General features: G+C 42.6%; 2 protein-coding genes across 16 annotated transcripts in view; both read right to left on the bottom strand.

Annotated features, from left to right (window-relative positions):
* LOC118395742 (ras association domain-containing protein 7-like) overlaps window positions 1-21,342 on the bottom strand; it is a 65,168-nt gene extending 43,826 nt beyond the window's left edge. For 2 of the 8 annotated variants that reach the window (XM_035789626.2, XM_035789628.2), the window contains exon 1: window positions 4,884-5,196. The gene's annotated coding sequence lies outside the window, so the exon portion shown is untranslated. Of the gene's footprint in view, window positions 1-4,883; window positions 5,197-9,618; window positions 10,112-21,148 lie in introns of those variants that run through there. The other 6 variants (XM_035789623.2, XM_035789624.2, XM_035789629.2 and 3 more) reach the window with 6 other exon arrangements.
* Window positions 21,343-22,541: 1,199 nt separating this feature from the next.
* The window catches only part of lrrc56 (leucine rich repeat containing 56), a 61,549-nt gene continuing 58,330 nt past the window's right edge, over window positions 22,542-25,760 (bottom strand). For all 8 annotated transcript variants that reach the window (XM_035789614.2, XM_035789619.2, XM_035789620.2 and 5 more), the window contains one exon: window positions 22,542-25,651. In XM_035789614.2, coding sequence (XP_035645507.1) covers window positions 25,134-25,651 — 518 coding nt within the window. In that variant the 3' untranslated portion in view covers window positions 22,542-25,133. The remainder of the gene's footprint in view (window positions 25,652-25,760) is intronic.

Here is a 25,760-nt window from a genome sequence, read left to right as displayed (position 1 = left end):
AAACCCGTTGATGATAGTGGATTTTTTGACAATGCTCCACGCTGTCAGGACCCACTGGCAGACTTGACCATAAGTTGCTCCCCACTTGTCATCCAAGCCTCCCACTGAACAAGGAGCGCCACCTTAAATGCACAATTTACACTGATGTCGAGTGGCTGAAAATACTTTGGGCCATCTGCTTTTCTTCCCTCTGAAAGCCTTTGTTGTCTTTTTGCACTGAGTCAGTTCCTCACGCTGCTGTTTCCAACGTCTTATCGACTCATTAAGGCCAAGCTCCCATGCAGCAGCTCTATTTCTTTTTCCAACAGCCAGATCGATCGCCTTCAACTTGAAAGCTGCATCATATGCATTTCTCTGTGTCTACATACAGCCTTCTGTATGCTTTAACTTCTGTCTGTCTGTCGGACGGCCTTCTGTATGCTTTAACCTCTGTCCATCAGACAGAGACAGACAGACGGTTAAAACATACAGAAGGCAAAATACAGTGTTGTGTTCAACAGGATCCAATAGGAGAAAACACTTTGAAACGAAGAAGGGACTACAGTCCAATAAGTTTCTAAACATTTTGCATCATTGCTTGTCTAATTGAATATGTCACAGCCTGCACTGCTCTCATGTTTGCAACAACACACTGAGTTCTGAACTTTTGTTGGCATAGGCTGTGGTCAGGGTAAGCCAGACCAAGGCAGTAGTAATACTTTGTTTGTTCCTAGCAGAGCTAAGTATAACATAGCCATGTCATTATGGTCAGTGTCGAACTATTGCCCCTGCATTGTAGCTCTGCTCTGTGTATCATGAAGATAGAGAACGTCTGGATGGCTTAGGTCATTGTATGGTTTACTCTTAAATATAGCACACCCTGCAGAAGTTAGAAACAAAGCCTTTGTTTTCTGCCTTGATACTCATCACAGTCAAGGAATAATATAGGTCTATCTTTATGATCTCATTTGGAAATCATCATAATCTCACCTCATTTCATCTGTACTACTACAACAGTCTTGTCTGTGCATGAAAACAGTTCTTACCAGTTCAACAATACGAAAGAGAGAAGCAAACGTGATAGCCTATATCTCTTCCTCTGCTGTCATCTAGTCTAGACCAGTGTCAAAACACAGCCAGGGAAGGGATCCCTCTCCCTCAGTCATGCATGGAGCCCCTCAGTGTGGAACACAAAAGCCAGTCAGGGTTTAAGTCAACAGTATGCTCACATCAGACACTGACCCCAAGCCCCAATCCTCAGATCCTCTCCATTCTGGGAGTTCTGGTGGTGGGAGTGTGTGGGATACCGCCTCGCCACACACTGGTCTCACACTTGTGAACAAACACACCGCCAGGCCAGACTAGAGAAACAAACAGAGAGAGAGAGACAGACAGAGAGAGAGAGACAAGCAAGTAATGGAGAGAGAAATTCACAATGTTTTATATCCAGAGAGAGAAAGAGAGAGAGAGAGAGCTAGAAGCTAGAGAGAGACAGGAAAATCAAGCTAGAGAGAGAGGAGCTAGAGCGAGCTAGAGCTAGAGAGAGAGTGAGATAGAGCTAGAGAGAGGAGCTAGAGAGAGAGAGAGGAGCTAGAGAGAGAGAGAGGAGCTAGAGCAGAGCTAGAGAGAGGAGGTAGAGAGGAGCTAGAGAGAGGAGCTAGAGAGAGGAGCTAGAGAGAGACAGGAAAATCAAGCTAGAGAGAGAGGAGCTAGAGCGAGCTAGAGCTAGAGAGAGAGTGAGATAGAGCTAGAGAGAGGAGCTAGAGAGAGAGAGAGGAGCTAGAGCAGAGCTAGAGAGAGGAGGTAGAGAGGAGCTAGAGAGAGGAGCTAGAGAGAGACAGGAAAATCAAGCTAGAGAGAGAGGAGCTAGAGCGAGCTAGAGCTAGAGAGAGAGTGAGATAGAGCTAGAGAGAGGAGCTAGAGAGAGAGAGAGGAGCTAGAGAGAGAGAGGAGCTAGAGCAGAGCTAGAGAGAGGAGGTAGAGAGGAGCTAGAGAGGAGCTAGAGAGAGAGAGAGGAGCTAGAGAGAGAGAGAGGAGCTAGAGAGAGAGAGAGGAGCTAGAGAGAGAGAGAGGAGCTAGAGAGAGAGGAGCTAGAGAGAGAGAGGAGCTAGAGAGAGAGGAGCTAGAGAGAGAGGAGCTAGAGCGGAGCTAGAGAGAGAGGAGCTAGAGCGGAGCTAGAGAGAGAGAGGAGGTAGAGACGAGCTAGAAAGAAGCTAGAGAGAGAAGAGGTAGAGCGGAGCTAGAGAGAGGAGGTAGAGAGGAGCTAAAGAGAGAGGAGCTGGAGCGAGCGACAGCTAGAGAGAGAGAGAGAGAGAGAAGCTAGAGAGAGGCGCTAGAGCAGAGCTAGAGAGAGCTAGAATGACAAACAGACTAGGCAGAAACAGAGAGTACGAAACAATCAAAGAAACAAAGAAGAGAGAGACAGAAAGGTAAAGAGAGACTGTAGGAGGGAGAGAGGGTCTGGAGGGTGGGGTTGTTTGTGATGCTAAAGGGCAGGAAGTGCCAGTAAGGGAGAATGGAACAGTCAGGTGATTAGAGGTCAGGGGTCTGGGGTAAACAAGGGACAGAGTGTGAGGCGCCCTAATGTAGGCACTGATGCCCTGTCTCTGTCTGGTTCTCCCTTTACCGGTCTCTCTGGGGCGGCAGGGTAACCTAGTGGTTAGAGCATTGGACAGGTAACCAGAAGGTTGCAAGTTCAAATCCCCGAGCTGACAAGGTACAAATCTGTCGTTCTGCCCCTGAACAGGCAGTTAACTCACTGTTCCTAGTCATTGAAAATAAGAATTTGTTCTTGACTGACTAGTTAAATAAATGTATAATAAAAATACCTCTCTCTGTCTGTGTCAATCTCTCTTTTCATTTTCTCTTCTGTCTGATGTCTGGGGAAAGAAAGGGCTATAAAAACACCTGTTAGAACAATAAGTCCCAATGGCTTTCACTCCACTTCTCTTTCCCTTCCTTGGATCAAAGGATTCATCTGGCTGTGTGTGCAGTGGGGTGGCTGGGTGAGTCAGTGTACCTTCCCCTTTCCCTTCCCTGCACACAACAGCCTGCCTGGGGAACATGACACTACTCCTCTCACATAATGGACTTGCATTGTTCTAGTACACATCTCTTTTACAGATATCATCCTCACAATATATGTCTCATAATCTAGAGTGCTAGTGTAAAAGGGTTCATCAAAACCTGGCATAAAGAGTATCTAGTAGCCTGGAGGATTTCCAGGAACCCTGGTTGAATATAACCTGGCATAAAGAGTATCGAGTAGCCTGGAGGATTTCCAGGAACCCTGGTTGAATATAACCTGGCATAAAGAGTATCTAGTAGCCTGGAGGATTTCCAGGAACCCTGGTTGAATATAACCTAGGACAAGACATCTGAAAGTATAATCACTGTCTAGTGGTAGTGGAGCTTGAGTGTGTTCTACTGGACGTGTGTGTGTGTGTGTGTGAATAAATGACTGTGCGCGCTTGTGTGTGTGTGTGTATATATGTGTCTGATTACTAATTAATAGAAGGGTCATAGGGTCCTCTGTCTCTCCCCCACAGCAGCCCACACATGCCCAGCCTGCTTTGCATAACACCACCAGTAGGAATGTGAGGATTGTTGGGTCAGCAAGCGGTGACATCATACATAGCAGCATGCAGCTACAACGCAGCCCCAGTCCCCGTTTCCTCTTGATTACATCAGTCAAGTATTGATGTCTACAGATAAAGCCATGACACACTCCACCACAGCTTCCTGTGAACGCACACGCACACACATACACACACACTTTTTGGGAGATTCATACAAACACACTTCAAACCCCGAGTAGATATAAAATGACTCACTGAGTCCAGCCAGTCTGCCTCACGTATATTAGCCTTCCCATACATCCTTTTCTCACACGACAGGTAAGTAATACAAGCTCTCTTCTCAGCAACCCAGCTCTGAGTATGAGAGATAACCTCTCACACACGACAGGTGTCTCCTAACTGTGTGTGTGTGTGTGTGTGTGTGTGTGTGTGTGTGTGTGTGTAACAGGAGACCCTCCGGCCATCAGACAGACAAGACAAGAGTGCACCTGTGGGAGTGGCCGAGAGCTCTGCTTCTGGCATTGCCACGGTTACCAAACACAGGGCAAGCCACGTGGTTGGTGGAACCGGAGCAGGGCAGTCAAAAGAGGACAACACTTGAAGACGGATGCCATGCCAGAATGTGACAAAGTAATTCATAGACACAGCCCAGCGTCAGTGTTGGGACAAAGCCAGAAAAACAGAGCTCACAGCTGTGGAGTCTCAAGATATTATGGTCCTTTTCTACTACATGACCCAATGGTGTTTAACAAAGGACACACATCTTGAGAACAGACAACTGTCATGCCAACAGTTTCAATACAAATTCGTTCCATACTTTTACTGAAATTAAGACTACTGTAAGTTCCATGTTTAAGGCTAATGCAGCTTTACACTAAAATGACTGTTCTTCTCATTTCCCATGGAAGGGTCTCCGCCACCAATCTAGACAGAAAAGCAATCCTACGCTCATCTTAATTCATCGTCAACGGTGTACAACAATATCAACAAAAGATCTCTGACTCATAAAATATGTTCTGACAGGAGCGTTGAAGAATTGACCCTCCGCTGATATGAAGACAAGTGTGCCAGTTCAGTGTTAGACCTGCATTCACCTATAGTGAACGACACAGAAGCGAACAGAAAGAACGTTAAATTGTCAAATGAATCCGGATTTCATCATTTGTTTTTTGTTAGAATCTACCTTAGAAATTAGAACAACATAAGCAACTATTACTATTTACTTAAATTCAAACCCTCTGAAAACAACAGTTTGACAAAGACAGCCAACAGAAAAAGACAAAGCAAACTTCCAAAAAAGGGAACAAAAGCCCCAAAACTACTCACCTTCTTTAGTAGAATCCAACCATCTGTCTGGGTCTCTGTGGTGCTGTGAAAGAAGAGTAAGATGAAGAGAGAGAGAAACAGCCCAGTCACTGTGAAAGAAGAGCAAGATGAAGATGGAGAGACAGCCCAGTCACTGTGAAAGAAGAGCAAGATGAAGATGGAGAGAAACAGCCCAGTCACTGTGAAAGAAGAGCAAGATGAAGATGGAGAGAAACAGCCCAGTCACTGAAAGAAGAGCAAGATGAAGAGAGAGAGACAGCCCAGTCACTGTGAAAGAAGAGCAAGATGAAGATGGAGAGAAACAGCCCAGTCACTGTGAAAGAAGAGCAAGATGAAGAGAGAAACAGCCCAGTCACTGAAAGCATACGTGCTACACTGCTACCTGATCCAATAGAGTGAATGACAGCCCCACACACTCAACACGACGGAGGGGAGGAGTGGGGAAGGAGAGAAAAGTGAAATGGTGCCGCCATTCTCTGTCGCCCTGGAGACCAATGCTCTTTCAAAGAAATCGACCAATGACAAACACCGGCGATTGTGTCGAGACAAAAAAGTCACGACTGCCATTCCCTCAGCAGAAAAAAAACAGAGTGAGAGGGAGGGAGAAACAAAAAGAGAAAATGAGGGAAGAATTAAAAAGGGAAAGACAGAAGAGACAGAATGACCAACAACAACAAACAACTGAAAGAGTGAAACAGAGAAAGAAGGGGGATAAAATGGAAGCCAGTGAATGACAAAAGGGGCCAAGCAGTGAAGAGGCCACCAGACCAGAGTCTGTCCTTTCTCCATTGTCCTCCTCATCTCGGGGGGGGGGTATCTGACCCTGTATCAGTGGTTAAGAATAAGAGTCTCATATCCTCCCTGTATTTCCCACGGCTGAGAGGATCAATGCTCTACACCACTGGGTGAGCCGGATGATAAGTACTACAACTTCAGTTGGTCCCATGTCCTGAAACAGCTGAACTTCACATATCTGTTGTTGACACGTCACCATTCTGGTGTACCATGTCATTTGATCAAAACTAGCACTTCAGACGGCAATGTGACTGACTTACGAAAAGTGCTGTCCACAGAATGAGATCATCCACACTTTAGAGAGGACACCGCAAAAAGTTAAACAGAGTAGCCCTGATTTCCAAAAGCTAATGTGCAGGGCCTAGGGAGAGTGATATGGATGGACTGAACAGAGAAGATTGCCATATATTTGAACTCACACATCCATCACCTTTTCAGCAACACTTGAGCACAATCAGTTTCACAACACAACCTCAGCCTACTAAATGACCCTCCTTCAGCGGTAAATGCTCTATTTATCCCGAGCCAAAGCGTTTACCATGTGAAAATGGCCCTATTTCCCTGCTGTGACAGGATTGCTGATTAACCATCAACATAGTGTGTGTACACATCAGACAGAACAGAAAGGTTTAAACAGCTAGGATTGATTTATTTGAAGTGGGTAATGGGGAGTTCTGACAGGAATTAACTGCTCTGTAATAGCCCTGTATTGGCTGCTGCATGAGGGTTTTAGTAATAGCTGTTCCATGGATCTCATCTAGCAGGCATAGATAAAGCACCTAGTCTATTTCAAAATTCGATGTATCCCCAAAATGAACCATCAATGAGCTATTGCATTGTAGCCTAATAGCACTGTAACAAAATAAAATTGTATTTGTCACATGCTTTGTAAACAACAGCTGTAGACTAACAGTGAAATGCTTACTTGTGAGCCCTTCACAACACAGAGAGAATTTTTTTTAAAGAACAGAAAATTAATAACGAGTAATAAATCCAATATGAGTAATCATAACTTGGCTACATACACAGGGTACCAGTAGAGTCGAATGTGCAGGGATACGAGGTAATTGAGGTAGATATATACAGTTGAAGTCATAAGTTTATATACACCTTAGCCACCTTACCCTGCACATGACCTTTTTCACAATTCCTGACATTTAATCCCAGTAAAAATGCCCTGTCTTAGGTCAGTTAGGATCACCACTTTATTTTAAGAATGTGAAATGTCAGAATAATAGTAGAGAGAATTATTTATTTCAGCTTGTGGACAGAACTGAAAAAGCATGTGCAAGCAAGGAGGCCTACAAACCTGACTCAGTTACACCAGCTCTGTCAGGAGGAATGGGCCAAAATTCACCCAACTGATTGTGGGAAGCTTGTGGAAGGCTAGTCAAAACATATGAACCAAGTTAAACAATTTAAAGGCAAAGCTACCAAATACTAATTGAGTGTATGTAAACTTCTGACCCACTGGGAATGTGATACAGTGAATTATAAGTGAAATAATCTGTAAACAATTGTTGGAAAAATGAATTGTGTCATGCACAAAGTGGATGTCCTAACCGATTTGCCAAAACGATTTAGTTTGTTAACTAGGAATGTGTGGAGTGGTTGAAAAACTAGTTTTAATGATTCCAACCTAAGAGTATGTAAACTTCTGACGTCAACTGTAATGTTATTTACTATTTAATCCTTCCATCTGAGGACAAAAAAAACAAAATACAATACTTTCATTCATGCAAAAACATTGGTTACTAGGCCTAACAAAAATGGTTGCTATGCAGGCTGGCTAAGTCTTCTCACTGAGCCAATTAAAGCTACAAACTCTACAGCTGGAAGGGCAGCAAACACTACATTTTCATCTGTTTTCATAGCTTTTCTACTGACATTTAATTGCATATATTCATGATAATAATATTGTTGCTTGACTTCTGGATCAGAAAAGTTTGTCTTGTTCATTCACAGCATTCTCTGTGGGGCGAGATCGAATTGTAAAGGTAAATAGCCTAATAGCTATAGATCTGACATGCTATTTAAATGAGCCTAATGTGGCCTAACAAAAGTAGCCGTATAACATCCTAGTATGACATCAGCCATTTCAAAATCATAGATCATTGTAATCAGAGACGGAACAATGAGGCATTGTGTGTAAGCAATGAGCAGTACGTTCTGTAAATATTGTGTTCCAGTAAAGCACAGTGACTGACTGACAGTAGAGAACCTGGAGCTGACAGGAGGAACCAGAAGGTGGTTTGGCTGTGTTTTATCGGCCTTTCAATCAGTGGATAACATGTGAGTCACAGCTCTGATAAGGTTGTGGTAGGAATACAGGCAGGTCCAAGTACACCAACACTTCACATTGTTATGACTGGGACAGAGGAAGAGAGTGAATTGAGATGCACCCAGTGAGTAGCATAGTTGTGGCAAAGAGAACAGGAAGTCCTTCTTTGGATATTTCCCCTACTGGGTGACTGGTCAACAATGACATCATGAAGTTGGAGAGTGTACTGATGTGAGAGTACGTAGTGTGGGTTCATGCCCATGAGGGGAATGCACTCTGTCTACCCCAGCTAACATTGTTTAGGGATGAGAGAGAGTGTGTGTGTGTGTGTGTGTGTGTTAAGTGCTTTCTCCAGTTGGTACACAATCTTTTTTTGTTTTCCCATGGAGAAGCAGCTGTACAGATGATTAAGTATTGGGGGACTCAGGAAGGAAGAGGGGAGGACGAGGAAGAGGGCAAGGAGGAGGCAGACACAATTTTGTTTCACTACTACAATATTACAATAAAAAAATAGACACTTAAGAAGGGACTTAATTTATATCATGGGAAAATACAGGTTTAGGCCAAACAAAAGTACAGCTCCCAAAGAAACAGAAGATACAAACATGGCTCAATTCGCACAGCAATATTCTTGATTACAGAAGTAAACTGTTACCTACACTCCTTATGTAGGGGAGTTGGGGAGGAGCAGAATGGCGGAGAGCACAACAGAGGGGATCCTAATGCCATTAGTGACGCTGGAGGCATCATACTGCACACAAATCAAACAAACAATGCTGCCAGAGCATTCCAGCATAGTACACACTACTGCCTGCCTTCAAAATACTATAAACTGCACGTCTTGAGTGATCACATTTCATGTTATAATAAAGGTGGCTTAAGCAAACACAACAAATACAAACAGAGCAGAGTACTACATTTTCGATTACAACATAGGCTTTTTGCTTGCAAGCCTACGACACAAACAGAGAGTCAACTAAATTAAGCTAATGCTGAAATATTTAAATGGTAGTATTCCACAGCCAGCTATTGAAGTTGGATTTTATACTGGATGTAACTTGTCCTAGGCTACATTCTTCTCTATTAGACACTCAACAATAATGACTGCTGTTTTCACACAGAAGACCAGTACAACAACTGGCACTCTCATTGCTATGGCAAAGTATTTCTTTCATGGGCAAAATAAGAAACACCATGCACTATTAAATAGTTCTAAGACTAACTTTATCTGTCTACCTCTCAAACAAGCACTTAGACCTAACAAGATGTTACACTAAATCATCATTTCAATGTAAATCAAAGGTAACATTCTTTACAGTTTACAGATGGGTTGGTTCACAGACTGATATACATAAATCACCTGAACGTTGAACCTTGTTAGAGCTAGTACAACTTGGAAATCAGTGATGGAATGCATCCCATTCAATACACAAATATCAAACTGATATTTACATACTCATGCAAATATGTTAATGTCAGATTAAATTAGCTTGCAAGTGCCTCTTGATTTTCATAGCCTACTCGAAGAGCCATAATGTATCACAAACAAACACACACACACACACAGAGGGAGAAATAAGTTGGCTAGCATGGCTAACTTAACATTAGCTGACTAACGCGAATGTTTTTGTGACGGTGTTTACCAATGTTGTCTCTTACCGGTTTATAGCAATTCGGTGTAAAACGACAGAGGTCCTCGTCTCTTATTTCAGGTGTATTCTACTCCGGTTGTCTTGCCATAGAGCGCATGGTGCAGTTGAATCTACTCTCCACTGTCCCCGTCAGCGACTCTCTACAAATATTCTGCACATACATCAGTCCTGCTCACGCCACTGTAAACAACAGTCTGATTGACATTTTAAAGAGGCAGTATCCAATGATTTGGCGGACATGTAAGAAAAACGTTTTTTCCCTGATTTTGATTATCTCATAACGTTTGAGCTATTTATCGTACCTGTCTCATGTCTTTAACATTATCCGAGTCCTATCAACATGTTCAGCCCTTCTCCCGGGTCATGGCTCGAAGCGGTCCAGCTTTTGTCAAATCAACGTCAGATTTGAATTGCGCAGCAGGTTAGGATAATTTATGCAGCAGGTTAGGATAATTAACGTAGCAGGTTAGGATAATTTATGCAGCAGGTTAGGATAATTAACGTAGCAGGTTAGGATACTTAATTTAAAGGTTAGGGAAAAGGTTAGCTTACATGACATTTTTTTGACGTTAATTTGACAAAAGCTGGATCCCTTCTAGCCATGACTCCTCTACCGCCAGTTAGTGTAGCCGCACACACTTACAGAGGTTGAGCTATTTGGTGATAGCAAGACGGTTCGATGTAGGTTACTTTAAATTCTTTCACAATGACAAATTGAAAGTTGTACAATGCTTCAGTGAGTTGTCTGTGATGTCAAATTGTTGCAAGTTGTGATAAACTTTGTGTAATCCAATGGTATCTGGCATCTATAGCGAAATACATTGCAAAGAGTAAACCCTAGCTAGCATCTCTTTTAACATCACTACTCTAGCACTAAGCTACGCTACACGTACATGCATTGACTTGTTTGCTATTTTCATGAACATTATCTTGAACATATATATATATATATATCCCTATTTCATACTTTGGCATAGGGGTGATGACTAGGCCTATAATAGATTTACCTATTTTGTGCGCCTACAAAGATTATATCTCAAATCAAATGTTATTTGTCATATGTGGCGAATACAACCGGTGTAGTAGACCTTACCTTGAAATGCTTACTTACAAGCCCTTAACAAACAATGCAGTTTTAAGAAAATAGAGTTAAGTAAATATTTACTAAATAAACTAAAGTAAAAAAATACATGTTAAAAAAAGTTACACAATAAAATAACAATAATGTTACAGGGGTACCGGCACCGAGTCAATGTGCGGGGGTAAAGGTTAGTGAGGTAAATTGTTACATGTAGGTAGGGGTAAAGTGACTGCATCTGACAAATGTAATCATTAGTCCAGAGTGCTTTCCAAATAAATGTCGCCGGGTGAACAAAATCTAGTCCCGAGTTCAAAATGTAATGTTGGAGACCTTATTTTTCACTTTCACACCTGTCTGTGCACCTAAAGTGATTGGTACATGTATGATGTACAGTAAAAAAAAATCCCAACAGCTCCTATTAATGTTATATGATTCATGCTTCTCTTGAATTTAATGGAATGGAATGTCCCTGTGGGCAGGATTGTGTTCCATACTGTACATGTCTGAACTCATAGGCGTATCCAACACAGGGACCCTGTTGAGCTTTATTTTTCCTAGAATGGAAAACTAACAAGCCTCCACCTAAAGTAACAGAACTAAGCAGGCAGATTCCTCTAATAATTGTCTTAATTGCACACACTTGGCAAAGGTTCTGGTATGTCAGTGAGTGCATATCTTCTATACAGTCCTGTGTTGCTCAGTTGGTAGAGCATGGCGCTTGCAACGCCAGGGTTGTGGGTTCAATTCCCGTGGGGGACCAGTACAAGGGGAAAAATGTATGCACTCTACTGTAAGTTGCTCTGGATATAAGTGTCTGCTAAAATGTAAATATAATTAGGCTACTCATTTCTTGTTTGGCATCAGGCGCAGGATGCAAGTTTGTGCATGTTGGTAACTTAGGCTATGTTGTTACATACACTACTGTTCAAAAGTTTGGGATCACTTAGAAATATCCTTGTTTTTGAAAGAAAAGCACATTTTTTTTGTCCATTAAAATAACATCAAATTGATCCGAAATACAGTGTAGACATTGTTAATGTTGAAAATGACTATTGTGGCTGGAAATGGCAGATTTTTTTATGGAATATCTACATAAGCGTACAGAGGCCCATTTATCAGCAACCATCACTCCTGTGTTCCAATGTCATGTGTTAGCTTATCCAAGTTTATAATTTTAAAAGGCTCATTGATCATTAGAAAACACTTTTGCAATTATGTTAGCACAGCTGAAAACTGTTGCCCTGATAAAAGAAGCAATAAAACTAGCCTTCTTTAGATTAGTTGAGTATCTGGAGCATCAGTATTTGTGGGTTCGATTACAGGCTCAAAATGGCCAGAAACAAATACAGTGCCTTGCGAAAGTATTCGGCCCCCTTGAACTTTGATGATCACTCTGGATGAACTGCAGAGATCTACAGCTGAGGTGGGAGACTCTGTCCATAGGACAACAATCAGTCGTATATTGCACAAATCTGGCCTTTATGGAAGAGTGGCAAGAAGAAAGACATTTCTTAATGATATCCATAAAGTGTTGTTTAATGTTTGCCACAAGCCACCTGGGAGACACACCAAACATGTGGAAGAAGGTGCTCTGGTCAGATTAAACCAAAATTGAACTTTTTGGCAACAATGCAAAACGTTATGTTTGGCGTAAAAGCAACACAGCTCATCACCCTGAACACACCATCCCCACTGTCAAACATGGTGGTGGCAGCATCATGGTTTGGGCCTGCTTTTCTTCAGCAGGGACAGGGAAGATGGTTAAAATTGATGGGAAGATGGATGGAGCCAAATACAGGACCATTCTGGAAGAAAACCTGATGGAGTCTGCAAAAGACCTGAGACTGGGACGGAGATTTGTCTTCCAACAAGACAATGATCCAAAACATAAAGCAAAATCTACAATGGAATGGTTCAAAAATAAACATATCCAGGTGTTAGAATGGCCAAGTCAAAGTCCAGACCGGAATCCAATCGAGAATCTGTGTAAAGAACTGAAAACTGCTGTTCACAAATGCTCTCCAACCTCACTGAGCTCGAGCTGTTTTGCAAGGAGGAATGGGAAAAAATTTCAGTCTCTCGATGTGCAAAACTGATAGAGACATACCCCAAGCGACTTACAGCTGTAATCGCAGCAAAAGGTGGCGCTACAAAGTATTAACTTAAGGGGGCTGAATAATTTTGCACGCACCATTTTTCAGTTTTTGATTTGTTAAAAAAGTTTGAAATATCAAATAAATGTCGTTCCACTTCATGATTGTGTCCCACTTGTTGTTGATTCTTCACAAAAAAATACAGTTTTATATATTTTTATTTGAAGCCTGAAATGTGGCAAAAGGTCGCAAAGTTCAAGGGGGCCGAATACTTTTGCAAGGCACTGTAACTTTCTTCTGAAACTCATCAGTCTATTCTTGTTCTGAGAAATGAAGGCTATTCCATGCAAGAATTTGACAAGAAACTGAAGATCTCGTACTACGCACTGTACTATACCCTCAACAGAACAGCATAAACTGTCTCTAGCCAGAATACAAAGAGGAGTGGGAGGCCCCGGTGCACAACTGAGCAAGAGGACAAGTACATTAGTGTCTAGTTTGAGAAACAGACGCCTCGCAAGTCCACAACTGGCAGCTTCAATAAATAGTACAGGCAAAACACCTGTCTCAACGTCGACAGTAAAGAGGCGACTCCAGGATGCTGCCTCTGATCTGGCGGACTCAATAAACACAAATGCCTAATTGTAAATTATGTCTGTGTTGGAGTGTGCCCCTGGCTATCCGCAAATAAAAACAAATAAAACAAATTGTGCCATTTGGTTTGCTTAATATAAGGAATTTGAAATGACTCATACTTTTACATTCGATTGTAAAGTATATTTTAGCAATTACATTTACTTTTCGCACAGTTCTATGCTTGGGCCGCCACTATAAGCATGTTATTATCAAAGTAAAAAGGTTAATGTTTGCATGCTACAGGCCCACTGAAGCTTTTTAATTTGACGTGAGCCTAAACACCCTTCCTCCGCCCTCTAAAGAATATCAATGTTCTGTTGAAAGTCATCTCTTGGGAATCAAGACGCAGATTTTGGGAGGAGTGGTGTAGTGGTATAATTAGCTATTTAATTTGATAGAGTTAAAGCATCCTCCTTCCACCTGCTGCCATACCAACTGTGTCAATTGTCTAGCAACAACAAGGTTGTAATGGTAGCATTCCATTCACAGTAACCCAGGGGCAGGAGGGTCAAACTAATGTACCCACACCCTGACTTAAAGTCTGTTACCAGGCCCTTTACTACATTCTCTGTCACCTGTATGTAGTGGTCAGCTCATTGCATAGCAGCCTTGTGTGATGCAGGGCTGTTTTATGGTAATGCCCGTTGACATCAGAGTGCAGTGATGGTGGGAGAATAACATGTATAAAACCTGCAGGCCATATATACAGTGCAACTGGTTTCCCTGGTTGGTTTAAGACTAATGACTGGTGAGCAGGGACAAGCTCTCTACAACACAGATTCCAGTCAGTCACCACCAGCTGGAAGTGTTTCTCTCTCCACAGTCAAATTACACATCTGAGGCTACTACCTGGACCCACGAGCTGCCCGCTCCAGCTGTCTGCAGCATTGATCTCTCACACACCCTACAAGGCATCCCCTCTCAATCCACTCTCTCTCATCACTAGCAGGCAGTGTGGATGATTGCCATTTGGCCAAGAATGTTAACCTCAGAGAATTCAATTATCTGGTTAAATGAGATGAGCAATAAGTAGGCAGTGAAGTTGATGAGGCTCAACAGGAAGCCAGCTATACAGACCGTGTCAGACACAGCTGGTCAGAGCACAGGTGCATGATGGAAATGGATGCTCCGATAGGATGGCAGCTAAATGTATCAGATAAATCAGGCAAGTCAAACAAACAGCTTTTTTGTGTTATGTAAGTGTAACAGTTTCGCTTCAGTCCCTCTCATCGCCCCTGCCCCTACCTGGGCTCAAACCAGGGACCCTACGCACACATCAACAACAGTCACCCTTGAAGCATCGTTACCTATCGCTCCACAAAAGCCACAGCCCTTGCAGAGCAAGGGAAACAACTACTTCAAGCTATATATATTTTTTCTTCGCATATCTTTTAAAAATATTTTTCTAATCCTCAACTTCAAAATATTTTCTAAATTATATTTCTCTACTTTCGAACCGGAATCCCCCAACAGAAGCTAACCACTGCCAGCAGTCATCAGCTAACCTCTAGCTAGGAAATCTCTTGCCAGTTTACACAGCACGATTCAAACCAGAGCATCTCGGCCTTATTTACTCTCCATATCCCCGGATTCCTACCGCAAGCTCTGAACCTTTTCACCCGGATCATCGCAGCTAGCTAGCTGCAATCCGAGTGGCTACTCCTGGCTAACGACTTTGTCCCGAAGCGAGCACCAATTAGCCTAGAGCTAGCCCATGCTAGCCCCATCTCCCGGCTAGCTGAAGAGGTCCATCAGCTACTCCTTGGCCCACAATACCTATTTTGCCAATTGGCCTGGACCCCTTTTACTACACGCCCTGCTAATCCATCACGAATGGACTACCTACGTAATCTGCCTGAGGGTTCTTTTTCCAACGGGCCCCTAAATCGCGACGTTCCCCTGAATGCCCATCTGCTAGCCTGCTTGCCGCGGCCCGCTAGCTATCTAGAGTATATCGGACTGTTAGCTGAATAGGTCCATCAGCCAATTTCTTGGGCCACTATACCTATTTTGCCAATTGGACTGGGCCCCTTTACTACACGGAACCCTACAAATCTAACACGGCTGGTCAGCCAACAGAATAGCATGAGGAGGCTCTGCACGAGGAGGCTACAACAGACTTCTTCCGTCGCGACGTCCCTCTAAGGCCCTTCTGCTAGCTTGCTAGCCCCGGCCCTCTAGCTGCCTGAATCGCCGTGTCTCCAGCCAGCTTAACTACTCACTGGACCCCTATGATTACTCGGCTACGCATGCCTCTCCCTAATGTCAATATGCCTTGTCCATTGGTGTTCTGGTAAGTGATTGTCTAATTTCACTGTAGAGCCTCTAGCCCTGCTCAATATGCCTTAGCTAACCCTTTAGTTCCACCTCCCACACATGCGGCGACATCACCTGGTTTAAATGATGTTTCTAGAGACAATATCTCTCTCTTCGTCACTCTATGCCTAGGTTTACCTCCACTGTATTCACATCCTACCATACCTTTGTCTGTACATTATGCCTTGAATCTATTCTATCGAGCCCAGAAACCTGCTCCTTTTACTCTCTGTTCCGAACGTACTAAACAACCAGTTCTTATGGCCTTTAGCCATACCCTTATCCTACTCCTGCTCTGTTCCTCTGGTGATGTGGAAGTTAATCCAGGCCCTGCAATGCCTAGCTCCACTTCCATTCCCCAGGCGCTCTCATTTGTTGACTTCTGTAACCGTAAAAGCCTTGGTTTCATGCATGTTAACATTAGAACCCTCCTCCCCAAGTTTGTTTTATTCATTGCTTTAGCACACTCTGCCAACCCTGATGTCCTAGCTGTGTCTGAATCTTGGTTTAGGAAGACCACCAAAAACCCTGAAATTTCCATCCCTAACTATAACATTTTCCAACAAGATAGAACTGCAAAAGGGGGCAGAGTGGCAATCTACTGCAGAGATAGCCTGCAGAGTTCTGTCATACTATCCAGGTCTGTGCCTTAAACAATTCGAGCTTATACTTCTAAAAATCCACCTTTCCAGAAACAAGTCTCTCACCGTTGCCACTTGCTATAGACCACCCTATGCTCCCACCTGTGCCCTGGACACCATCTATCTTCAGAGCTCGTGCTGCTAGGTGACCTAAACTGGGACATGCTTAACTTCAAGATAGGGGGCGCTCTTTTAATTTTTGGATAAAAAACGTTCCCGTTTTAAACAAGATATTTTCTCACGAAAAGATGCTCGACTATGCATGTAATTGACAGCTTTGGAAAGAAAAAACTCTGACGTTTCCAAAACGGCAAAGATATTATCTGTGAGTGCCACAGAACTGATGCGACAGGCGAAACCAAGATGAAACTTCAAACAGGAAGTGAGCTAAATTTTTGAGGCGCTGTTTTCCATTGTGTCCTTATATGGCTGTGAATGCGCCCTGAACGAGCCTACACTTTCTGCCGTTTCCCCAAGGTGTCTGCAGCATTGTGACGTATTTGTAGGCATATCATTGGAAGATTGGCCATAAGAGACTACATTTACCAGGTGTCCGCCCGGTGTCCTTTGTCGAAATTGGTGCGTAATCTTCAGCTGCAAGCATTCTTCCATGTGATTCAGAGGAGAAAGCAGACTTCCACAAATGATATATCATCGAAGAGATATGTGAAAAACACCTTGAGGATTGATTCTAAACAACGTTTGCCATGTTTCAGTCGATATTATGGAGTTAATTTGGAAAAAAAGTTCGCCGTTTTGATGACTGAATTTTCGTTTTTTTTGGTAGCCAAACGTGATGAACAAAACAGAGCGATTTGTCCTACACAAATAATCTTTTTGGAAAAACTGAACATTTGCTATCTAACTGAGAGTCTCCTCATTGAAAACATCCGAAGTTCTTCAAAGGTAAATTATTTTATTTGAATGCTTTTCTTGTTTTTGTGAAAATGTTGCCCGCTAAATGCTACGCTAAATGCTACGCTAGCTATCAATACTGTTACACAAATGCTTGTTTTGCTATGGTTGAAAAGCATATTTTGAAAATCTGAGATGACAGTGTTGTTAACAAAAGGCTAAGCTTGAGAGCTAGCATATTTATTTCATTTCATTTGCGATTTTGATGAATAGTTAACGTTGCGTTATGCTAATGAACTTGAGGCTGTATTCACAATCCCGGATCCGGGATGGCTAGTATCAAGAGGTTAACGCCCTGACCATCCTACAAACTAAGCTTGATGCCCTCAATCTCACATAAATTATCAATGAACCTACCAGGTACAACCCCAAATCCATAAACACGGGCACCCTCATAGATATCATCCTAACCAACTTTCCCTCCAAATACACTTCTGGGGTCTTCAACCAAGATCTCAGCGATCACTGCCTCATTGCCTGCATCCGTAATCGGTCTGGAGTCAAACGACCACCCCTCATCACTGTCAAACGCTCCCTAAAATACTTCAGCGAGCATGCCTTTCTAATCAACCTGGCCCGGGTATCCTGGAAGGATATTGACCTCATTCGGTCAGTAGAGGATGCCTGGTTGTTAAAAGTGTCTTCCTCATCATCTTAAATAAGCATGCCCCATTCAAAAAATGTTGAAACAGGAACAGATATAGCCCTTGGTTCACTCCAGACCTGACTGCCCTTGACCAGCACAAAAACATCCTGTGACCTACTGCACTAGCATCATATAGCCCCCGTGATATGCAACTTTTCAGGAAAGTTAGGGACCAATATACACAGGCAGTTAGGAAAGCTAAGGCTAGCTTTTCAAACAGAAATTTGCATCCTGTAGCACAAACTCAACAAGTTGTGGGACACTGTAAAGACCATGGAGAATAGGAGCACCTCCTCCCAGCTGCCCACTGCACTGAAGCTAGGAAACACTGTCACCACCGATAAATCCACGATAACTGAGAATTGCAATAAGCATTTTTCAATGGCTGGCCATGCTTTCCACCTGGCTACCCCTACCCCGGTCAACTGCCCTGAACACGCCCAAGCCTCCACAATTTCTCCTTCACCCAAATCCAGATAGCTGATGTTCTGAAAGAGCTGCAAAATTTGGACCCCTACAAATCAGCCGGGCTAGACAATCTGGACCCTCTCTTTCTAAAATGACCTGCCGAAATTCTTGCTACCCCTATTACTAGCCTGTTCAACCTCTCTTTCGTATCGTCTGAGATCCCCAAAGATTGGAAAGCTGCCGCGGGCATGCCTCTCTTCAAAGGGGGAGACACTCTAGACCCAAACTGCTACAGACCTATATCTATCCTACCCTGCCTTTCTAAGGTCTTCCAAAGCCAAGTTAACAAACAGATCACCGACCATTTCGAATCTCACCGTACCTTCTCCTCTATGGAATCTGGTTTCCGAGCTGGTCATGGGTGCACCTCAGCCACGGTCAAGGTCCTAAACGATATCATAACTAGAGGTCAACTGAATATGATTTTTCAACGCCGACACCGATTACTGGAGGACCAAAAAAAGCTGATACCGATTAATCAACCGATTTTTATATATTTGTTATAATGACAGCCTAAGCTCGGGTGTTGATAGGCTTGAAGTCATAAACAGAGCAATGCTTGAAGCACAACGAAGAGCTGCTGGCAAATGCAGGAAAGTGCTGTTTGAATGAATGCTTACGAGCCTGCTGCTGCCTACCACCGCTCAGTCAGAATGCTCTATCAAATATCAAATCTTAGACTTAATGATAAAAACAGACAGAAATACAAGTCTTAGGTCATTAATATGGTCAAATCCGGAAACTATCATTTTGAAAACAAAACTTTTATTCTTTCAGTGAAATACAGAACCGTTCCGTATTTTATCTAACGGGTGGCATTCCTAACTCTAAATATTGCCGTTACATTGCACAACCTTCAATGTTATGTCATAATTATGTACAATTCCGGCAAATTAATTACAGTCTTTGTTTGGAAGAAATGGTCTTCACATAGTTCGCAATGAGCCAGGCGGCCCAAACTGCTGCATATACCCTGACTCCTCTTGCACAGAACACAAGAGAAGTGACACAAGTTCCCTAGTTAAAAGAAATTCATGTTAGCAGGCAATATTAACTTAATATGCAGGTTTAAAAATATATACTTGTGTATTGATTTTAAGAAAGGCATTGATGTTTATGGTTAGGTACACATTAGTGCAACAACAGTGCTTGTTAAATCATCACCCATTCTTATTTCACAACAAAGCATCCTTCACTCATCCTGCCAAACATACCCTCGTAAAACTGACTATCCTACCGATCCTCGACTTGTCATTGACGATGTCATTTACAAAATACCCTCAACACTCTACTCAACAAATTGGATGCAGTCTATCACAGTGCCATCTGTTTTGCCACCAAACCCCCATATACTACCCAACACTGCGACCTGTACGCTCTCATTGGCTGGCCCTCACTTCATACTCGTCGCCAAACCCACTGGCTCTAGGTCATCTACAAGTCTTTGCTAGGTAAAGCCCCACCTTATCTCAGTTCACTGGTCACCATAGCAGCACCTACCCACAGCACACGCTCCAGCAGGTATATTTCACTGGTCATCCCCAAAGCCAATTCCTCCTTTGGCCACCTTTCCTCACAGTTCTCTGCTGCCAATGACTGTAACGAACTGCAAAAATCACTGAAGCTGGAGACTCATATCTCCCTCACAAACTTTAAACACCAGCTGTCAGAGCAGCTGTACATAGATCATTGCACCTGTGCATAGCACATCTGTAAAGAGCCCATCCAACTACCTCATCCCCATACTGTATTTATTTATTTGTTTTGCTCCTTTGCTCCCCAGTATGTCTCCTTGCACATCTATCACCCCAGTGTTTAATTGCTATATCTTAATTAACTTGCCACTATGGCCTATTTGCCTTACCTCCCTTATCCTACCTCATTTGCACACTTTTTTTCTACTCTATTATTGACTGTATGTTTGTTTATTCCATGTGTAATTCTGTGTTGTTGTGTGTCGAACTGCTTCACAGGTCTCAGAGTGAGTGACGTCACCGATTTGAAATGATATTAGCGTGCAAGTGTTGCCAACTTAGCGACTCAGTCGCTATATTTAGCTAGTATTCAGACCTCTAGCAACTAATTTTCAAAAAAGCAACTAGCGACAAATCTTACCGACTTTATTGGAGACTTCTGGAGACTCTGACATGAAAGCACGTATTGTTCTTACTCTTCTCAACGAGCAGCGGATGCTGCCGTGGGCCCCAGGCCCCACCCCAACCCATCCCCATCCCATCCCAAAGCACTCACAGGAGATGTTCACCCCTCCGTGCCCAGACTGCAATTGAATCGCACATGCGGTAAGCTGCCGCTGGGTGATCCCATCCTGGTTTACAATTTTTAAAAAACTATTAACCTGAATTAGGGCCAGACTAGTTACCATAATTTTCTCACATTGCCATTGACAGTTTCTTCTATTGTCTCTTTTTGGTCCATTTAGATTGTATACAAAAAAATGTTTTTAAAAAATGTATGGTTAAAAATGTTCATGTTTTACTGTGACTTGTTGTTAGGCCCCTAAGTGGACCATAAGGTTAATAATAATTAAGAAAAATAACATTAAAAAAAAATATATCTATTTTTTAAAAAGAAGTAACTCCGCCAGAGTGTCTCTTTTGGGTCACATTTGCCGGTCCCATGCCCAGATAAAGGAGGGTTGGAATTGTGACATAAAAAAAAACAAGAATCGACAGAAGTTAATTTGTAGTTCTAAACATATATATAGGGTGTTTTTTACTCACTTTTTTGTCTCTCCCACAATGTTATTCCTCTCCGACAACATCCATCACAATTACATGCACATGGCAGATTATGCAAATTAGGCGATGGCGTCATTTGTCGATTTTATCGATTTTTAGGACAGGACTTGGCAACACTGTAATAGCACGGACCCTGCTACCTAGCTAGCCATTTCACACCGGTTACATAAGGACAGTCTCGTGGTTAAAACAGACACACCTTCATAGTTTGTTCTGTATTTTTGCGTGTCCATGAATCCCACACAAGTCTTCCATGGTAGTGTGTAATCAAACAGTACTCTGTGGTCGCGATGGCAATCTGTTTTGTTGTTCTATGGCTCCTTTAGTTCTGTCCTTTTGCCAGACAGCAGTGAAGCAGAACTGACAGACATGCCGAGTGGAATCAGGCCCTCTGTTTGCTTGTGTTTGTGTCTCCAGGAACAGGATTTGGCCTTCTCAAATATGTCAGCTTGGTTAAAATTGTTCACCTGTTCATAGCAGTAACTTACGAGGACACCTATGTCCAGAACTCTGCTCGGTACCAATTATTTCTAATTTGAAAAAAATATTGATAATATATATAATTTGTACACAAGAAAATCAATTATGGATCAACTTCTAAATATTGCTTCCAGCATTGATCAAAGATCAGAAAGCTATTATTCTTGATCTGACAGTTCTATTCACACCTGCCTCTCTGCGAACGAGTGGAATCATGAACAGTGGTTTGTTTGTCTGCGTCCCCTAGATTTTCCTCACAGATTTGCCTTTTTAGCAGCACATTCATCACTCTCTCAAACAGCTAACTCCTCCACCTCGCAACACAAGCCGAGAGACGTGACATTTTAAAACCGTCCCGCAACATCCCCATAGCCGCGGGAAGTAGTTAGGGAGTGCCGCGAGAGAAGAAAAAAAAAACTCCCTGAAGACGTCTATATTGGTCCACTAATACAGGACTAGTAAAGGCCCAGTGCACTACTTTTGGTAATTTTTAAAACTAAATGTATTTGAGTGTTTACCAGCACTTGTGACTTGAGTCTGATAATTATCTGTACAAAACATTTAATCAGATAATACTTGTGGAATATAAAAATACTTACTTGATTTGTTTTCCAGTTTCTTGAAATACTTTGCAAATACAACTTATTTCTATGTAAAAAATGAAATGGTCTATTCATTCCTTTTCAGCAGATGCTCTTATCCAGAGCAATTTACAGTAGTGAGTGCATACATTTTCATACTGGACCCCAATGGGAATTGAACCCACAAACCTAGCATTGTAAGCACCATGCTCTACCAACTGAGCCACATCATCACAAATCATACAAACTTAAATGACCAACCTATTTACATTAACGATTGTAAGGATGGTCAATTAATACTGCACAAAACGTGGTGGTTTTCCATGTTTTTTTAATCAAGAAAAATATTTAATTTGATGTGGAAGTTTTGTATCTTTGCACCTTTTGATGTAAATGTTTGAGGACAAGGTTTTGTTCTTTCTGGATTCCATTAGAATGACAATCACAGAGAAAGGGACAGGGCAACAACTCATACAATTCTAACTATTGAATCCTGCAAGATACTGTTCTTAACTATACAACCAAAAATAATTTTGCCTGCTCTAGAGGTATATATATATATATAATAAATGTATTCTGATTTTTCAGGGGGTGCTGGCTATGGACATCCCCCAAACAAACTGACTCTGGGAGAATGAGTGCACAACTGCAAACAAGTCGATTATAAATATGTCAGTCAGTCAGGGGGATAGCCTCTGGCAGAGACTTCTATTGGCAGAAACTGGCAGTAACGTCGAAGGGCTCTGGTTAGTATCACTTAGCTTGCTAGGAGGAAATAAGAGGCTAACGTTAAACGAAGTCTAACTCAGCAAGAGCAAAAACTACACAACTAAGTTCTCGTAATAACTTTGCTTTACAGAGAGTAGGCTAGTACTGAGACAGACAGTGAGCGATATGGCACTCAGTGGTGAGGCGGAGGCAGGCTGCAATGCATGCAGGAGGAACTAGAGGAGACAGAGACAGAGAGGAAGCAAGCAGAGAGAGGGTCAGAGGTTAGTGTAGTGGTTCCCAAACTTAGGGTTGGGGTCCCCTGAGAAAATCTGTACTAATCTTATCTCCACATGCAAAACCTGGACCTGTACAAATCAGCTGGGCTAGACAATCTGGACGTGTAACACTGTGTTGTTGTATGTGTCGAACTGCTTTGCTTTATCTTGGCCAGGTCGCAGTTGTAAATAAGAACTTGTTCTCAACTAGCCTACCTGGTTAAATAAAGGTGAAATAAATAAATGATAAACATGGCATATCTTATCTATAAGCCTACATTAAAATGCAATCAATACAGTTCTAAAAATGTAGTACATTTTAGTTTCGATGCTGAATGTCAGTGTGAATAATTGATCATGTTTCCCCCTTTTCAGAGGTATAACATTACAATTGTATAGCTAATAGGCTGTGTTTGTAGATCGACTGAGGTGAATAAGCCTACAGCAGCCAAGGTGATAATTAATGTCTGGGGTAATTTTTTCTTGTTTTTGCTATTCTCCAAATACCATTTTAAAGTTGTTTTAATTGTATAGAAATGCAGTAAATGAGCTTCAACTTAAAAAAAAAAATCCTCCTCCATCCCCTTCCAGGCCTCATTAAAACTGAAACCCTGGTTACGGCCCTGCACCTGTTGTCCACAATGGATGCCACGTGAGGAGGAGGCTGTCACACAGCTTCTCCAGTCAAAACAAACAGTACTCGTATTACTATCTACCCGTAGGAACTGATTTAGGATCAGTTTTCCCCTCTGGTCCTGATCTTTCCACTGTAAGCTTCACAATAGCACTGGCCCTTTTCCAGCAGCTCAGGACTATTTCCCGAAGCAGGGACACACTGGCCAACTAACTTTACTAGTTTTCCCAAATATTTGGAAAAAACTCCAGTAGTGTTAAGTATTGACCTAAAGCACTCAGACACAGTTATATTTACACACACTATTTAATTTAGTGATGTCTTAATTGCTTTTGCTGTTAAACTCTCTCTTTGATCCGGCCCAAAGCAGAGAGTAGAATGTGAGTCTTGAGTAGTTTTATGAAGGCAGTCTTGACAACACAGTAGGGGCAGTAGTGAGTTAGTGAGTTATATGGCGCCCCCAAGTGGCATAATATTGCCACACCACCACAAAGTTGGGGAAAGTGAGGTGAAAGATGATACATTTCTTCCATTGGAGAATAATCCTTGATTGGACTCTACACGCTTTCTTTATATCTTAACAAACCTGGATAGATTCAAACTCTAGAGATGTGATTTAACAACTAAGACATTTGATCTTACTAAGCTAGTCAAGATCAAATTGTTCCATTAAAGGAAATATTTGTTGATCAAACTATGTTTTTATTTAAGGTGTGGATAAGGTAGTACTTGAGTGAATAAAAACAGTACAAAATGTCATTCAAACTGAAAAACACAGATATGAGAAACACACTTAAGTCCCACAAAAATTCAGCATTGTGAAAAGTATACTAATTCAATTTAAAGGCCATTCCAAGAAATATATCTTCGACCAAACTATAAACCTTTTCAAATAGAGCTGTTGTCCTTAGTAAAGCCAATGTGAGCTCAGTATCAGAGTCATTGTCAGTACTGTACTGTGCTGAGCTGAGAGAGCAGAGGGATGCAGGTAATTCTCTAACTGTCCATCAGAGGAAGTCAGAACACTGACATAGCAAGTTCACACTTGGATTCCACAGCTTTTATGTTCCATTATCCAGGTGACAGTTGGATGTAATCCAGCCCCCAGGGTCCTCTTTCCTAAACATAACATAGAGGGAGACTTGTCACTGCACTCTAAGGAAGTCTTCACATCACAAGTTGGCTCAGCTCAGAAGAGCAGGGACCTGGAGGACAATCTCCAACTCTGCCTCAGCTCCTGTTTTGAGTGTTCCCCTCTCAGGAAACAATCCCAGACAGTGTGTGGCTTAGTCTAAGTGAGAGTTCCCCCTGCTGGGCTGGAGTGTGAGACGCTGTAGCGTTTTCTGCAGAGCTGCCTTGGCCACGTGAGGACGCATAATGGCCGGCCTCCCTGGTGGTCTGCACAAGACAATTGGTTGAAGCCCGTTGACAGACTGCACATAAGCTCCACCTGTTGGTGACCTGAGCCCTCTGACCAGTGGGCTGGAGGCTGGCCTGTGGGGCATGTGGTAAGTAGTCTTGGGCAGCAGAGGGACTTTGGGCCTCACAGCCTCCTGGAGCCCCTGGCTCTCCAAGATGCGGACTCCTGTGACCGTCTCTGAGTCTGTATGGTCTTCAGCAGGCCTTACAACAGCCCCAGCCACCCCACCACTGAGCCTCATCAGTCTGCGTGCTCGCAGCACTGACAGCCTCCGGCTACCAGGGGCTGATGTGGCACTTTGAGGGGGAGAGGGCGACAGAGTGCAGTCAGCGGACAGGGAGAGCCGGGCCACTTCAGGGGATTTGGCTTCTCTCGGAAACACATCTATAAATTAAACAGTTTATTAGAGAACATTTCAGACTGTGTTGTGGTAGTGTGATCTCAAGTTATTCTGTGTTCAAATCCCTGGATTTATATTTAGGTTTCTTGGTTT

The sequence above is a fragment of the Oncorhynchus keta genome, chromosome 17 (genome assembly GCF_023373465.1).
Source record: "Oncorhynchus keta strain PuntledgeMale-10-30-2019 chromosome 17, Oket_V2, whole genome shotgun sequence".
In the NCBI taxonomy this organism is placed as follows: domain Eukaryota; kingdom Metazoa; phylum Chordata; class Actinopteri; order Salmoniformes; family Salmonidae; genus Oncorhynchus; species Oncorhynchus keta.
Note: the sequence above shows the minus strand (reverse complement) of the source record. Positions and strands in the feature narration are given on the sequence as shown.